The 15,814-nt window shown below is 34.3% G+C and overlaps 1 protein-coding gene across 1 annotated transcript in view; it reads left to right on the top strand.

Annotated features, from left to right (window-relative positions):
• Window positions 1–15,589, top strand: part of LOC108720418 (LIM domain only protein 3) — a 117,220-nt gene extending 101,631 nt beyond the window's left edge. The window contains exons 5-6 of the mRNA XM_018444416.1: window positions 1,171–1,327; window positions 15,073–15,589. Of these exons, the coding sequence (XP_018299918.1) occupies window positions 1,171–1,327; window positions 15,073–15,231 (316 nt within the window). The 3' untranslated portion in view covers window positions 15,232–15,589. The remainder of the gene's footprint in view (window positions 1–1,170; window positions 1,328–15,072) is intronic.
• Window positions 15,590–15,814: the final 225 nt, after the last annotated feature.

The raw sequence follows: 15,814 nt of genomic DNA, 5'->3' as shown, positions 1-15,814 counted from the left end.
TAAAAGAAATTAACACGCTTTACCGCTTTAGCGATTTCGTGTAAGTCGTAAACGGAATTTCTTTCCGTTCCTTCGCTACTTCTAAACTGTGAATCAATATGATAATGTATATCTTCGTTTATTCGCTATTTCCTCCTGGCTTTTTTAACATGGTGATAATTTCGCAAAGATCGTACATTCTTGATCCGAAATAACACAGTTGAAGAATTTGTGTTAAATTTAACACATTTTACATGTCTCAAATAACTCATTCATTTTTTGTGTTAATGTAATCTTCCTTTTGCAATCTGAGTCTTTTTTGGTACAAGCAAAATTTAATTTTTAGATCTCTTCCCCATTTTTGTTTAAATTTCAATTTTTATTAAATGAGAATTTTAATATTTGTGTTAAAACTATTGGTAATGTAATAAAGATGTTGAAAAGTAATCTTGAATTTTTAACATTTTTTAAAATGCGCTAGAACAATAAAACAAATGGATTGGGCAAAAAAGACTCAGATTGCAGATGAAATAATACAAATATGTAAAAAATTAACATATAACATATTAATACAATTTGTAAGCAAATTGTGAAATCATATTTCTTTTTTATAATATATTAAACTAACACATGTAAATAATTATAATTCAAAATTAGACCAACGAGACTAAATCAATTAAGAGAAGTAATCCATTTTCGATCACAACGGATCTTAATGCTTAAATATTTCGGTGAATTTATATACATATTCAATTTTGTAAATCGCGACCAAAATTTTTTTCAGTTTTGTTGATAATTTTAAGACTAAATAAGATTTTGACGCGCGATTTGCAGAATTGAATAGGTATAGAAATTTAGAATACTTAAGCACTAGATCCACTTTGACTAAACATAAGATTATTTATATTTTTAATCGATTAACACATTTAATTCATTTATCTTAAAATTTAAGTTTTAAAATATATAATTTTCCTGCTATTGTTCACTTATATTCACAAATTATATTATTTTAATGAAGAAATGTCGAATCATCAATTTAACACAAAATATTCAAATAAAACGATCATATATTAAATTAAGCTCAGATGTTAAAAATTTAACGTATTTTAATATGGGTCGATTTTGACACAAAATGTTTTTTTTTACTATGCAGCATAATTGTAACACAAACAAATTAATTTCTGATTGCAGATTTTGCGTGGGTGACAGATTTTATCTTTGTGATAACAAGATTCTCTGTGAGTACGATTACGAAGAGAGGCTGGTTTTTGCCAATATGGCCCTGCATCCCCCGCCTAGTGCAACTTTGGCACACATCAAGAGACAAGTGACCCATCTTCAGCCGCCGGTAAAACGATTTGCGTTTGCTTCTATTATCTGTGAAACTTGCGAACAACGATAGGACGAGTTATAGGTTTACGTTGTTATAGAGAGTACATGTCTATCGATCAGCAGACATATTTTCGTTACGAGATAACTTTATGTAAAATACGATAGAGCGTATCATGGAATCTCCTTTCTGGACCCTGGCCATCGGGTTTCAAACTCGCAAGGTTTCGAACTCCTCAAGGCGCAACCCCTTAAGGCGGGTTAAAGTGGCAGGTCGCCTATCCTGACCCTCTCGACAACAAAGGACTCCCCCGAGGGCTTCAGCTATGCTTTATCATCCTACCATCGTCTTACGAGTTAGGATATCGCGTGTCCTTATTAATTAAGCTCTGCCCGTTAAGCAAGCCTCGTCGCATGCTTTAACGATTCGCTCCTACTTCGCTCGAAGGCGTGCAAAAGAATTTACTCTTCACGAAGATCGTTAGACTTCTGAAAGCTATTTCATAAAACTACAAGATCATTGAAACATTTTCTTATAATAGCGAATTTTTTATTAACTGAAAAAGTAATTTAAGAACTTTTATGGCACGAGAAAATAATTTTTGAATTTCCTAACGATTTTGAAACAAGTATAACAAGATTTAAAAGAATATTAAAAGATAGAAAAATATTGCAAATAAATTTTTCTTTCTGAAAAATTGTGAAAAAATATACACACTAGGCAAAATGTTTTATTCTGTGAACCAAAATTTTACTATAACAAAAATTTGGTTGAAATATACCAAACAAACATTTTTAGTTAAAATGTACCAAATAAAACTGTAATTTTATGCAAACTAAATTATTTATTTAGTATGAACAAATACAATTTTTGTTATTTACAAAGCAGAGAAATTATTTTGCAAAAGCAACTAAATTTTTTGTTATACAAATAAAATGTTTGATTACTGTTTAAAAATGCCTCAACTAAATAGTTTTGCTGAAGACACTAAATTTTTTCATAGTGCATAATGCATTTAATTATATAATTAAAGTGGAAATATAAAAACTGTGATAATAAGGGACAAATGACAAGCAAGGAAGAGAGAAGCGATTTTCACGAGTAGGAATGTCCAGAATTATGAACTCATCGGCGTTAAGCTTGTTGGGATTAAGTCTTCTTGATTATCCTAAGGCAACAGCGTTGCTTCGAAACAATATCTTAAGCTCCTGCCGCACGAAGGACCACGTCCTACTCGACCTTAGGAGCCTATCCATTTAATCCGGGTGCCGTCTTGCAAGGATTTCATCGTCTTCCTTGCACAATAACTTGTCACGTATTCTAATTCGCGATATTTACTTAGAAGTAATGACCGAAATAATACTAATATAGGTAGAAAAAGACTATTTTATTATATTATTGTAATATTAGACTCGTTATTATATTCCATTTATATTCAAAATAATTAATAAAAATCTATACGCAAAGAACGATTTTGATGAAGTATCTAAAATTTAGCTACATACAGATCTGAAAATAATTTTGTTGGACTATCAAAATAATTATATACACTGTTAGATATCGGAAGAAACAATGATAATCTAATTCCTTGAGTTGAAAATAATATTTTGTCATTTTTATAACTTTCATGTGTGTCAAGATGTAAATCAATCTATTTTTCTAGTTAGTTTTAAAGTAAGTCCATAATAATGTGTGCACTTAATAAATGAGCTAAAAATTTGTGTCAAATTTAATACATTTTCTTGAGTTAAATTCTTTTTTTTGAGTTAAATTCTTTTTCTTAAGTTAACTTAACTCATTGTCTTAAATTAATGACATATTGAATAATAGGGCATTAGCGACCTATAGAAATTTGGTTTAAAAACTCAATTTGGGTATAATTTAACATTATGAATTTAACAGTTTAGGATTATCAAGCATGATGATCGATAAGCAATGCTGCAAACAATCTTGACATTCTAGCAACTAATTTGATCGTCTTAATAATTATTTTGATAATTTAACAAAATTATTTTGAGATCTGTATTTAACTAAATTTTTAAATACATTAGCAAAATCGTCCTTTCTATATAAAAGCACACAAAAACCTTTTAATTTATTTCGTATTTAAAAAAATTATTTTATGTAAAACGAATTTCTCTCACGAAAATTGAGTTGTTAAACGCGTCATCGACAATCACTTCTAATAATATCGCTCGCCGTCATCTCTCTTATTAGGAAATCGTTTACAAGCTGTGATAAAGTGTTCGTCGCGAGAGTTTGAATCTTCGGAACGCCTCTTAGAAGCGGTCTAAGACCGTAGATGCTCGTCGCACGCTCGAATCGTACGCATGCACAGAATAACGAGGTCCCCACCTCGATGATATCAAGCTCAGTAACGTGTACTACTTATAATATGCAAATTCGCTACCCTTAACCGCCCTCGCGAGCGAGCTGCGTGTAATTCAGGGGTTGGTAACCCTTGCGACTCTATATTCGTGGGCCGTGCGTACGTGCGTGGATGCGTGTAAATACGTCGCTTATAACATTTAAAGAACTATCGACTCACGTAAATGTAAAAGAGTACACTATTAAATCTATAGTGTCAAAAGAATTTAACCTAATTTAAATCGCCACTGCTCCTACTCAATACATCGTTATTTTACACTAAAACATAAATTTGATATAATATTAATATGACGATATATATAGTGTAGCGACTTAAATTAAGTTAAATTTAACACTATAGATATATATTTTAACAGTGATATTATATTTAACAGTGTATCGTGTAAACATTTTTCAAAAATCCTCAGGCGCGCGCAAATCTACCTCGGCGAGATCGAACGTGACGTCTCGCGTCTCAAAATTCGTGAACTCTTCAATTCTCGAACGGTATAAGAGACGTGTCGCTTTAATTAATACGAGATATTTTTTATTGCCCGACACGGAGAAATCGATGCTGTTGTTTTTTTTCCTCGTGTAAATTTCTGGTACCGTCAATCGGAAAAAATTGGCACGTCCGCGGTGTATTCCGCGATATTGCGCGATCCAGCAGCTTTCACACGCAATATCGATTCGCTCGGAGGGTTTACGGGTTATAAATGACCGGTGTGCGAAATAACGGGATGGCAGACTAATGCCAATAATCGGCGTGGCATGCTAATGTCGTCTGCGCATCTATTACGCTAAAGCCTGATGGATCCCTCTTGACATCTCGTTCCTGGAGCGTGAATATCTTCGATCGCGGAGAACACTCAAGATATCTACTAGTTAACCCGAGGGTCGTTTCATATTTTGCATCTAAATAAAAGGAATTAACACGTGTATTGCAACACTCTTTTGTCTCAGATGGAAATAACGTCGCAAACGGATCGTGTGCAAATAAATGACTGAACCAAAACGTCAATACGTGAGTTTAGATCAATCAAGATATTCTTTTAGTACTAATGCATCTCTAAAAGAAAAAAATATTTGGCTCACGTTAGACTTAACACTGATAAAATGCAAGGACGAAATTGAATGCAGCTATAAAGCATACAAGAAGAAAAGAGGCAGAAGATGGAGATATAAAGAGAGAAAGGCGTTAAGATTCTTAAAAACCGCGAAGAGGGTGTTCGTCCTGAAGGCAGCTGCCACCCTTGTACTCTCCTTAAGCCGCGGCGAAGTACCGTCGACGGATGGTGGAAGGAAGGAAGGGAAGGTAGGAAGGTAGTTTTTCTGATTGCCTGAGAACAGACAGCTGTCCCAATCTTTCTCAGCCGCCCTGGGAGAATCCACCGCGCTTTTGGCGAATAATGCCGGGGAATGTTGCTTACGAATAACTCGAGTATGCCTGATCCAGGATGAATTGAGAGGGGGAGGCGACGAGGGAATGAAAGGAAGTGGCGAGGCTGGACCGCCTTTAGCCGTCAGTATCAACAATCGAGTTGTCTCGGTGGAGAGACGGATGACGGATCGTTTCCGATATCTTGGTCGACCTATTGAAACTTTATCGTATGTTGGAATGCGAATTTTATGCACGGGGATTGCTTCAAAATCGATAGTTTTTCTATTGTTAGGCGACGCCGCGAGACGCTCCATTTGAGTGTAATTAATAATTTTCATATATCGAATATTATTAAAAAGTTTACTTTTTGATATCCAGAAATAATTCCGGAATAAAGAAGTTGAGAAGCTCGTATCTTTAGAAGAAAGTCAATTAAAGAAAAAACGCCGTTGCTCCGCAAATAGTAACGACGGCGAAAAGACTCATTGGAGTTTTAGCTCCGTTTCCCGACGAGGAGCTTCGATCGGGCCGCGCAATCTCATCCTCCTTAGAGACAAGTGTAACGCGCTTAAAAATTGGCGAGAACTTTTATTTCGGTCTAATTTTCCCCTCGGGACTCGGCGGAGAACGGCAGGGAGAGGAACTGAAAGGGGAAACATAGCGGGGAATATAGACACGGGGTAAGAACGAGAAAGAGAAAGACACGACGAGAGTTTGGAACGATTATCTGAGTTTTAAAACAAACTCTCGAGTGTCTGCGAAGTCCTTCGCGAATCAGAAGGGGGGCCGAGGTGCCAGAAGAGAACCGAAGGGAGACTGCGACGAGAGAAAAGAGGGGGGTTACGGAGGTGAGATAATATGCTAATGCCAAGACGGAAGGTACATGGGAATTTAAGAGGATCAATGTGCGCAGTACGAGATTCGTACGGGGAATGAGGTATTACAACGTCCTCTATATTGCTTCCAGGCGATTAGATTCCTAAAAGTTCGTTGAACGCAGGCAACTAATTTCGACGAAATTAAACTTTCGATTTAACGTCGCTTTTATTAGATCTGAGTGTTCAATATCCATTTGTTCAGGAATGAAGTAAACGCGTGACGGACGTATCGAATTTGAAAGGATAAATTGAAAACATTAAAGATTCCATATTACACAGCTTAAGAAAATGTTCGATATCTATTTCGTTTACCATTTTTTCAATGTTATTTATAAAAAATCATATCAGATAAATATTTAAAAATTAACGAATCGAATTAATATAACAAACCTTTGAAAGAGAATGAATATTCTGTTATTAAAGGATTTTTAATCCTTCGTATTCCTAATGTGGCATACTTGATGTTACTTCTACTTTGCTGTTCTATAACATTTTTTTATTAAAGTTTTGATTCCCAAACGGAGTGAGCTGCTCGCCTCAAAAATGATCTTCTCACATTAATTCATAAGATTTTAATAATTTTTAAGGACTTTTCTAATTGATTTTTAAATTATAAACTTTTGAGATAAATAAACTATACAATTTTCAAAAAGACATAACTTATTTACTTGAGACAAGCCATTCGCTCTTCTTAAAAATATTACTTTCTAACTAATTTAAAAAGTTAATTTTTATTTGTAATTTAAGAAAAATTAATATCAATTTAACATTTAATATTGTATAACTATTGTATGTCTATATAATACTTAGGATATAGAACTATAATAATTATTTCATTGTTATATTATAATTATAATTTAAAAGATATTCTATCTCGGTATAAATAAAAATGAATGACATTGTATTATATTTACGCATTGATATGTTTATATACATATTTTAATATAATTGTTAACATCATGAATATGCTATTATACAGAAAATTTTTTGAGGTTAACCATTCGTCCCACTTGGGAACTTATGTCTGGAAAATTAGCATGGGAGTCAAAAGATTAATAAAAGATAATACATTTTCCTTTTACCGTTATATATTCCAAAATATTCCATTTCAATTAAAAAAAATTTGTATATGTTTATTTTTATGCAATATTTTACATAATACCCAGTTAGGGTATTATACGTGACAAAATTATATAAATAGCATTCGGAGAGATAATTATATTGCGTAAACAGTGCATGTATTTTTACACAACTATACAATGTCCATTATCGGTATTGCGTTAATTATACAGAATTGATTTAAAATAGTTGCTCCGATATGAATGAAACACTTACTGATCGATATAACGTATGCATTAGAATACCCGAATAGAATGTGTCAGAATAGGATATGATACCATTAATAATAATTAATGTAGCGCACGGTTAATCCCTCGAAATGTAACGTTTAGCGAAATGGACGCGCATCATCGTAATGCAGTACTATACAGAGCCACGAGCGTATTCCCACACTGAACAAAGCCATTAGTCCATCATTAATCCTTCATTGTAGATACTCTATCGTTGTACATGCGAATATGATCTGTTTAGAATTACAGGGATGTCATAAAATTACACAAAATGAATATATTCTATCTGTAATTAATTTTCAAATATATTAAAGAATCAAGGAATTTTAGCGCTCGAAAGGATTTATTACGATAATCTCTAAACATAGTAGTCAAGATGTTTTCTAAACCTAACAAGTTTCAGGACGGCCTAATCGAACACCGATCGATCAGCCGATTAGATTGCCTCTTGGTCAACGTAGCGTAAGTTGTGTCGTGACAGGAAGACAGAGAGAAAGCGAGAGAACGAGAGAGAGAGAACACAAAGAAAAGGGAGACAGACGGAGGCACGTATATATGAACCCTCGCACGAGCGTGTACACGTCGTTCTTGTTAACGAGCGCATTATTAGGTGCACCGTGCTTGGCTGAATTTCACGTAAAGCCTCCGCGCGGCCCCTTATACAACGCGCGCGCCGAGAAAGCTCGCATGGGAAAGCCCGGCTTGCAAGCTTATGCGAGATTATGAGTTTAGTTGGGAAACAACTCCGAGAGCTATGCGTTACGTGGCCGAGCTTACTTTTATAACGATTATTACCGACGAATGTATGGACCCGTCGCGGAGGATCGACCACGCGACCTCGACATCGAAGTAATGAGACACGCAACAAATTTTAACGCAGTACTTGATATTACAGATGCTTGGCAATAATGAATAAGAAAGACATGGAAAAAAATTTAATAAAATGTCCAATGTCAAATTAAAAGTACTAATAAAGTATATAAAAGATTGGATTCCGGCGAAATAAGATAGTTGTAGATTTTCACATATAAGGTAAACTCAGATAAAATGGCCATGACATAGACACAGCGCAATACTAGATAGTTTTTGAGCTATGATGTATCAAAGGTGTAAAACTTGTGCTGACAGAACACTTTTGACACACCATAACTCAAAAACTATTCATTAGCTTGCCTTGTGTTTTTGATATTTTTTTCGCCACATTAGCTGCAGTAAGTGTAAAAAGTAGGAATGCACCGGATTGTAAAATTACCGGATATCGGATATCGGATATCCGGACAGAATGCAACATCGGATATGCGAGAAGGCAATTTCTTCGAGTCGGATATTCGACCGGATTTCGGGAAACTGTCTTTAAAAAAAAAACCAGAAGAAGGGTAGAGAAAAAATTGTAATTTTGCAACAATAAGATATTAATATGGCATTATGAATATGCATACTCATTTCTAAAACATTTATATAATAACAAATTAACAATTTAATGATATAAAATTTCAACCGAATATATTCCCGGATACTAATGATTTGATATCCGGTTATCCGGTCGGATAATAAAAAAGAGCCGGATAATACCGGATACCAGATACTTTCCAGATATCCGGTGCATCCCTAGTAAAAAGTATTTGTACAGATGATATTTTTGTATAAAAAAAACTATTGTAAAAAATAAACATAACTAGTAATTTATTAATATAACAATATAGATAATATATATATTAAAATTATTATAAACAAAGAGAAAAATTATTTAAATATATTTCGTAATATGTGTGAAGAATTATGATACTTTATTGCACAAAAAGTATTCGTACACTTTTTTAATTTGAATAACATACTAATTTAATATTTTGTAGAATAACTGTTCATACTAATCACAGCTCGTAATCTTCAATACCTATACATTGATTGCATTAAATTTCGCGTGATTAGTGAAATAGATTTCTATTCTTCTCGTATACAATGATTTTAAAATCTTGATTAGAAGAGAATATGTTTTAATTATTATTTTTTTAGGTAAAATAATTTTTAAAAATATATAATCTATTCTACTCGTTATTAAAAATTTTTTGTTAATTTATACAAATTTATACAAATTAATTTACTTTTTCTAAAAATAAGATCTGTTTTGAAAAATATTTTTTTCTCCGGTACAAATACTTTTTTATACTCACTCACTGTACGTTATATGCAAAACTAATTCATTTGACTAGATCCCAATTTTCCATATTTTTATAGTGTGGGGTTCTTTGCAAAATTAAATAAAAGAATCTATAGATGTAATTGACACGTGTGATTTTTCTCACGACAACCTTATATTAATTTTTTATAAGAAAAAAAGTTAAATAAATTTCTTATCTCCCTACAAGAATCAGGTACGGGAACGGCTGTACTGGGCTAACGACCCGCCAGTAAATTCTGCTTCTAAACGATCCCGGAGCGATTAACGACGTCTTGCCTAATTCTCATCTCGTGCCGAAGGTCGGGCCCGCCTGCTCTACGGCACCGAACGTGCACGGGTGGGTGGCGCTAATTTTTGCGCGTAAGAAAAGCCGCGCCGCGCGGAGGAACGGGAGGAGCCGCACACCTGGCCGTTTTCCCATCCACGGGAGATCAACGGACAAATGACACGCGATTTCCTACAAGCGCCCTCGCGATGGCGATGCTCCGCATTTACCGTCAGTTACAAACTGCCCGGCCCCGCTCTACCCTCGCGCCGGGTCACGATTAATGTCTTATTCGCGCGTGCGAGGTCTCTTCGAGAGAAAGAGAGAGGGAGAGGAAAGAAAAAACCAGAAGATTACAGCGAGAGATGAGAATAAACGCGAAAAAAAGCTGCTCAGCTATGTGATACTATCTGGAGCATGATATTACGTCGTCAAAATTATTTTGCTATATGAAATTTCTGATAGTTACAAGAATTCATACAACACAGTTCTCCAAGGGATGTCCTAAGGACGTACCGAAGATGTTCCTCGAAGAACTATGTTATGTGCGAACGTTTGAGACGTCTTGCTTGATTTCAAAGAGGACTCACATAGAATCCTATCTAGTATCTACCTACATACCAGATCTCGCAACGCGCGTGCCGTTTGATTACGACGTCGGCAGTAAATCCGCAACACGGTAATTCCTCCTCTGGCAATTGTAGATAAAACTTGAATAAGTCATAGACTTAATTTAACCCGCAGCAACGGTTCAACGGTGGTCTGGAACCTTCCACGGAGATTTCTTAATTACGAGCAAGACCCTCTAAGACAAGAGAACGAGGATAGGGAGAGATAGGAAGAGAAAGTATACCAAAAGACGAAAGCGTAGAGCAAGGGAGAGAAAGAGACGGAAATTCTGCTGATGGCTGTATAGGGGAAAGGGTTCTCACGGCAACGAGATTTAAGAATCCTTCCTAAGGAAAAAGAATCGCCCCCGTCGCGAAGACAGATGATAAAGCATTTCTTTAGCGATACTTTGTCATTTTTATCATAATTATTTATGAGATAATTACTCCGCAACCGCACCCTGTGCGAGCTATACTTTCTTGCGTTTTAAAACGAGAAAAATACTTTATTAAGACACTTCGGAGATAATACCTTTCACAAGGTCCCGTAACAGATCTGCCCTCTTTCGTTCTATTCTTCTATTGCATACAGCAAGAGACAAAAGCAAAATATTTAAAACAGGAGAAAGATAGGAACATATTAAAAAATAGATACATTTATCATTAATCTTCTTTGTGGATGGGCGGTTCCGTTTGAAGCTGCCTAATTTTTTATTTTGTAAACTATTTGTTCGATTTTCAAAAAACTTGATCTATAATAATTTGATAACGCTTTATTCAAATACTGCAAGTCAAAAATAAAAAATTCAAAATAGTGGATCCAATGGCGGACACAATTTTTTAAAAATCTAATTGTTATTAAATTCGGTTTTAGAGAATTTTTTATTGCGAAGTGTCATCAAGTTTCGATTTAAAGCTTATCAGTGCTATACGCAAAGTAGTTAGAACTGATTTCTAAACTAATTTTAAATTCTGAATATACTATATATCTTGTGATTTTCTTTCATTGTTAAATTCATAATATTCAAATTATATCAAATATGAGTTATTTTTAATTATTTCTATAGGTCGCTATTGTTCCTACTTAATATGTTGTTAATTTAACATATCTATGGTAAATAGAAACAATTCATACAGTATCCGAATGTTAAACTATCCACATCTTAAATGAAACTGCAAATTCACTTTAAGATTGCGGACTCAATTTGAAATTCAATTTAACAGAATTTCATTACTGTCCATATTTGAAGAATTTAAGAATATTAACACACATCTTATGTATCTCACAAGACTCTTTCGATTTATTCTTTAATTGACTGCGATATTTAGCTTATATTTCTATGATAATGATATATCAGCTCGTTTTTTTGTAATTATTGATCGAAAAGCAAAGAATCGAAACACTTAATTGTTTTTTATGTTTTTATGATGTTATAAAGACGTTATATATGTACACACGAACAACCGGTATTGGTTCTGATAGGTATTTATATTTAGTTAGTTTATTTTCGTTAAAACAAGATTATATATATATTTTCCTATAGATACATTTTTTATTCTTTTTCTTTTTATAAAACAATATGCAGTTAAATAATTTAACTCAAGAAATTAATAAAATAATTAAATTTGACTCAAAGAAATTTAATTTATTATTTACTTAAAGGTTACCCTTTCAAATTCAGCGATACCAAGAATCTCCTAAAACCGAAAAAAATCAAATTCTTTTGAAATTTGAATTAAAAAATTCTGAAGCCGGAATCAAATTTTACGACTCTGAAAATCTTTAAAAAATAAAGTATTCTTTAGACTTTTTGCCAGAGAGCTCTTGTTCTCAAAGGGTTAATAAATTCTATTGCAATCTGTACCTACATTCCTGCATTTTATTTCTTCGAAATAAAATATCATAATTAAGATCAACGTCGCTTCGTTCATCGAGTCGCAACGAGGCATTCCGCGGCGCGGGATAATTGCTGAAAATGAAGGCTTAATTCGGCGCCGTGCGAAAGTTAGTATGATCAACTTACGGGCCGAAATCGTGGCGGGGAAGAGAGGATTCCGTCACGAGGGGTTGAGCCGCACGGTCTGCCGAATTTTAAGCCTGTATAATTTAACACCTTTACTGCAGAAACTAAGAGAAACTGAAGGGAAAGATGGAGAGAAGAAGGGGCAGGGGGACACACGTGTTCGCGAGGAACGACGAGACGACAACGAAGATCGAAAGACGACGAGGAAGCAGGATCGACAGGATAAGATGAAGATGGAATGATGAGAGGGAGATGAGGCGAAGGGAATGCAAAGTTCCAAGTTTTCAACGGCACTTACCTAGCCTAGTACACTCTCTGCCTCTCCCGGCGGTCCGTAACGGGTGCTTTGTACCACCAGCGTGCAGATATAGTCACCGGATAGAGATGGAGATGGATAAAGAATCGGTCGCGAGAAAGAGGGAACCGCCCAAGTTGAGTCGTGCCGTCCCTCCTCTTTGCCCGGACACCAAGATACAAATTCATTTCTCCGGCCTTTTGTTTTTGAAGTGGAGACTTAGACGGCACGTTATAGAGAGGAGAATGAGAAGAGAGAGAGAAACGTGAATTCGTTAGCATTGCCAACCCCTTAAGGGCGGGAAACCCGCCCGTTGGATTTTACGTGCCGCGTCGTGAATAATTGTTAAAATCAAATAACGAGGCTGCCAGAGTCGATTGATCGATCGAATTTATTCCTGGACTTTGTAAGGTGCTCTCTAATCGGATTATATTCTTCAGAATTACAAATTCGTCTTATGCATTCTGATATGCATTTAAGCACTTGATAAACGAGTTTCGAGAATAAATTGAACCTAATTCTTAACCGAGATGTGCTTCTTGCTCGGTTAAATGCAACTCGAAGAGAATTAGTAGAATCCATAAAATTTATCCAATTTAGATTAAATATGTACGTTATATCAAATATGATCGTTATATTAAATATGATCGTTATATCAAAAATATCAAAATCAATTTTGGTAAACGATATGATGCATGTTTTATTTATAATCATGTGTCAGGATCAGTGACGTGATTAAATTAACGAGTTACATTTCTAATAATTAATGCTCCCTAATAATTAATCTCCAAAAGAGTGAATATATGAAACTTACAATTTATTCCAGTATTAATTTTTGTTTAATCTTTCATTTTGCGCATTGTCTCGAATAAGTCCATGACGACTTTTCGGATAAAAAAAACTGTCTCGTTTTAGATATTTTTAATTATTATTGTAATCACATATTTTCCGATGAAGATTATCCGTCGAGCTAAATTGAAAATCGTCTACGTTTTTCAGACAACAGTCGCGATTATTTACAGCAATATTGTTTAACAATAATCATGGTTAATTAAATCTTCTTTCTGAATCTATGTTACAGCTAGAGTTTAGTTATTTACAATCTAGACAAGGACACGAATCAATAACCAGAATTTGTTAACTAAGGCGGTCCGCGCGATTCACCTTTAGTGGTACGGTATCACACGCATTGATATAAATCACATAGATTACAACTCAGGGTTGGTCGGCAAAATCCAGTGGTTGGAAAAAGCCATGATAAATTCCGGATTTCACTGTCCTGGACTTTAAATGGAATAAATTGGCAAAAATTATAAAAATGATTAATATGTATCTAATATTAAAATATATTCGTATACTTTATGCAAAAAGATATTTTTGCTTTAATTAATAAATCATATATTTTACTATTAATTATAATAGTTTAAAGAACGGAACAAACCATGGCTACATTCAGTAGAAAAAGTATAGCTTTACAGCCGTCGTAAAAGTCTTTAATATGATTGGTTAATTATACATTTATATCTAGTGAAGAATTAAGGGAAAATTCATATTAATAATATTAAACTAATCATATTAAAGAATTTTTACAATAGTTGCAAAGCTACTTTTCTGCTGAACGCAGCCAGTAATAACAAAACATTTTATAATAAAGTCTTTTTAACTCAATTAATAACATCTTATAATTAGAGTCTTTTTAACTCAAATTAATTTTTAAAACAAAATCTTTGGAAATAATATAAATATTATAAAATTTTATAATTTTTAGTTTCACAAGAAGAACATAATAGTAACAAAATAAAAAATTATTACCAATGTAAATCTAGTTCGTGTTCAATATTCAATATCTTATAAAAACTAATTTATTTGTTACGTCAATTCCTAATTTACAGATTTTATTTGTGATGAAGCTTTCTTAAATTCAAAAGCATTTTCAGTTGACGATGAACTAGAATAATAACAGAATACTGAATTAGAATATTGATAACAAATTTTTCTATTTATTTTATTGCTTTTAATAAAAAAAGACCAGTTTTTGTCGGTTTTTTCCAGAAAATATCGGTTTTTACTACTGATGTGGACTTTACTCAACAAATGTGGAATTTTGCCAACCCTATTACAACTAGTTGACAAGAAAACTTTAAACAAAAGAAAGCGTGTACGTAAATAGAAAACATTTCATATACATATATATAAATTGCTAGAGAAATACAAATGCGCTGCTTCGATCCGTGTTTCCGCTGTTCGCAACGATATTCTACGGCACTCTTTACGAAGGACATGATGTCCCCGGTTACACATAAATTTTCCGCTAAGTCGAGATCGTCGATCGATCCAAATTGAAAGAGAAAAACCGACCACCGAACACCTGTACTGCAACGGCCCGTAATTCTCACGCGTCTTCTTTTATCTTGCAGAACGCAGCGGGTGGACCTCAGCGACAGGCGAACGGGGAAGCGGCGGCCCATAACCACAACGGATATCCAGCACCAACCAGCTCGAGCGCCCATAACGTCCTGAACCCCATGAATAATTTAAACGGTATCAATGCGCAAGCATCGTACGATGCCAAATGACAAACGAAGTAAGCGCCGATATATCGATTGAGTCACCCGAGGGTAGGTCGACTCGTGTGCTGTTCTCATTGTCTTCGTGGTTTACCGTGCTGATCGTCCGAACTATCGTCCTAACTTTAGCACGCGACCCACGGCAGATTGCATATAATCGAATATCCCTTAACTGTCGAGAAGAAAATGATACCGTTAAGTTATCGCGAACAAGAAAAATGTTACCGCGTATAGATATGTATTATATAATCGCATTAAACGATTCGCTTCGTGTCGCGATCGGAGATCGATCGGGCGAACTTTGTGTAAATAGAAGGCAACTATAAAAAGTATGATAGAGTGTTGCAGACAACACAAGTAAGCGGCGTAGGAGAATTTAAATATCTGATAAAATATGAAATGATTAACAAATATCATCGCATTAATAAAAAAAAGTGATACATCTCATCAAAATTAGCAGCTTTTCAAAGCATTAATATGTATAATTTCACTTTCTTTCCTTGTGTTATATAATATTTTCAATTATAATGAAATCTTTAACTTATGAGTTTTAAAAACTTATGAGTTTTCAAAATTTAAACACTGCAACCCT

The sequence above is a fragment of the Mycetomoellerius zeteki genome, unplaced genomic scaffold, assembly GCF_001594055.1.
Source record: "Mycetomoellerius zeteki isolate Tzet28-1 unplaced genomic scaffold, Tzet1.0 scaffold15, whole genome shotgun sequence".
In the NCBI taxonomy this organism is placed as follows: Eukaryota; Metazoa; Arthropoda; class Insecta; order Hymenoptera; family Formicidae; genus Mycetomoellerius; species Mycetomoellerius zeteki.
Note: the sequence above shows the minus strand (reverse complement) of the source record. Positions and strands in the feature narration are given on the sequence as shown.